Source organism: Emiliania huxleyi (genome assembly GCF_000372725.1).
Source record: "Emiliania huxleyi CCMP1516 unplaced genomic scaffold EMIHUscaffold_415, whole genome shotgun sequence".
Taxonomy (NCBI): Eukaryota; Haptophyta; order Isochrysidales; family Noelaerhabdaceae; genus Emiliania; species Emiliania huxleyi.
In genome coordinates, this window is record NW_005198864.1 from 34,609 (window position 1) to 36,966 (window position 2,358).

The 2,358-nt window shown below is 64.9% G+C and overlaps 1 protein-coding gene across 1 annotated transcript; it reads left to right on the forward strand.

The window, feature by feature from the left end:
- Nucleotides 1-212: 212 nt before the first annotated feature.
- On the forward strand, nucleotides 213-1,236 carry EMIHUDRAFT_244271 (hypothetical protein; the record flags this gene model as incomplete). The annotated part of the gene is made up of 3 exons (XM_005769587.1): nucleotides 213-757; nucleotides 972-1,047; nucleotides 1,213-1,236. The coding sequence occupies 3 exons, from the start codon at nucleotides 213-215 to the stop codon at nucleotides 1,234-1,236; spliced, it is 645 nt and encodes a 214-aa protein (XP_005769644.1).
- Nucleotides 1,237-2,358: the final 1,122 nt, after the last annotated feature.

Consider the following 2,358-nt stretch of genomic DNA (forward strand, 5'->3'; position numbering starts at 1 on the left):
GACCGTCAGCGGCTTACAACTCGACCACGGCGAAGCGATTGATTGCGAGCGGTCCCCCGAGCCACAACTTTCGGCGAAGTGTCGATTTCGTTCACGACCTGCAACTCCCGGGTCCGGCAAAAAGTTTTATTTCGGGGGACCGCCACGGGTCGGTGGGGCCCTATAAGCCCTAGGAGCACCCCCGGGTTCGATTTCCGCAGAGTGTGCGAGGGATGAGGGTGCTTCCCACCATCTCGACGCTCATCCTGCTGCGGCACGGTCAGTCGATCTGGAACGGCGAGAACCCGCGGTTCACGGGCTGGTGTGACGTGCCGCTCACGGCCAAGGGACGCGTCGAGGCGGTCGGCGCCGGGCAGCTGCGCTCGCGAGGCTTCCGAGCGGCGAACGTCTACGTTGCGTTCACCTCTGAACTGCAGCGCGCGCACGAGACCTGCGAGCTCGCGCTAGCTTCGATGGCGGGGCACCGGCAGGACACGTGGTCGCCCGAGCGCATCCGGCGTGATGCGCGTCTCAACGAGCGCCACTACGGCGCCGTGCAGGGCTATCGGAAGGATGACGCCGGGCTGCTCGCCGCACACGGCGAGGAGTCGATCCGCGGCTGGCGGCGCAGCATGCACGGCAAGCCGCCGCCACTCGACGCCGACCACCCTGAGTGGCGGCCGCCGCCCGCGCCGACTGGAGAGAGCCTCGCAGACTGCCAGCGCCGCGTGCTCGAGTGCTTCCGCGAGAGCATCTCGCCCACGCTCTTCGAGGAGGCGTGAGATCGCCCGAGATCGCCACAGACCGCCCGAGACCGCCTGAGATCTCACCCGAAGACGCGCGCTTTGACACACGAACAGTCGATGACAATTGGCTGACTGCGTATTGACAGCGAACAAGTCAAGAGTAGTTCGGCGAAGTGGAAGAGCTGCGCTTTATCAATGTCAGAAGTCAGCACTGGGGCCCAGCAAGGCGAATGTGGCAGATCACAGGCAAGCGGCACTCGTTCTGATGGGTCTGGACCAGGTGCCGGACGACAACGTGCCGAACTTGCATGTGCCAAACTCGGTGCCCACTCTGGACGGCGATGCGCGCGCGAGAATCGACACGGGCCTTGGTGAGCTGGCTCGTGGTTGGTGGCGTATACGTGCTTGTACCGCTTCGAGCGGAGCACGCGTCTACTGCTGAAGGTACAAGCTGAAGGTGCAACATGGATGCCTCGACTGCGTATAGGTGCCCATCCTGTACCGCTTCTAGCGGAGCACGCGCTCGCTCCTCTCGACGCGGCTGCAGAGCGCCGGCGGAGGGCTTCCCACGCCTGAGATGCTGAGACACCAGACCCCGTGCACACTACGGCACCCCGACAGCACTCGACCGCCTTGCCGGTCTTGCGGGAGAGATTGAAGGGAGAGTCTCGGAGAGTGGCGGAGTTTGGAGCGTGTCTCGGAAGGGTTTGGCCAGAGACCCGCCGCCCCGCTGAGACGACGCGCACCGGACTGCGCCCCCATCAACGCACAGCCCCACCAACGCACCGACCCGGGCCCAAGGTCACTCGCGGACTGTCGAGAACGGACAGACGGCGGCGGCAGTCGGGACGCAACGCTGGGCGTCACACTCCCACCACATGGTGCGGGGGAGGGTGCGGTGGAGGCGAAGAGTCCAAACTAGCTCTCGAGAGGAGGACACGGACTCGCCGAGTGTTCGTTTGTGCTGGTGGCGTGACGGCCGCCCCAACCCGTCATCGACACAACCGCCCCTCCCCACCGAGATGTACTCGCCTTGTTGGAGAGTCTTGTTGGAGAGGGAGTACGAGAGCCTCTGATGGTCAGGTCGCACGCCCGCTGGCTCCTGTCTCCCGAGAACCACCAGGCGGTGCGCAGCGCGGTGCAGCCAGGCGGCATGCCGACACCACCCGACACCTCCCGACACCTCTCGAGACACACCCGACACCACCCGAGGCACACCCGAGACCTCCCGACACCTCCCGACACCACTCGAGACACACCCGAGACCACCCGACACTCCCGACACCACTCGAGACACACCCGAGACCACCCGACACCTCCCGACACCACTCGAGACACACCCGAGACCACCCGACACCTCCCGACACCACTCGAGACACACCCGAGACCACCCGAGACACACCCGAGACCACCCGAGACACACCCGAGACCACCCGAGACACACCCGACACCTCCCGACACCTCCCGACACCACTCGAGACACACCCGAGACCACCCGACACCTCCCGACACCACTCGAGACACACCCGAGATCCACCCGAACTCCTTCCAGAACCGCCTTGAAGAGACAGGCTAATACCACCTTCAGACACAACCGAATAACTCCCCGGAAACAATCCCCTAGTACCATCCC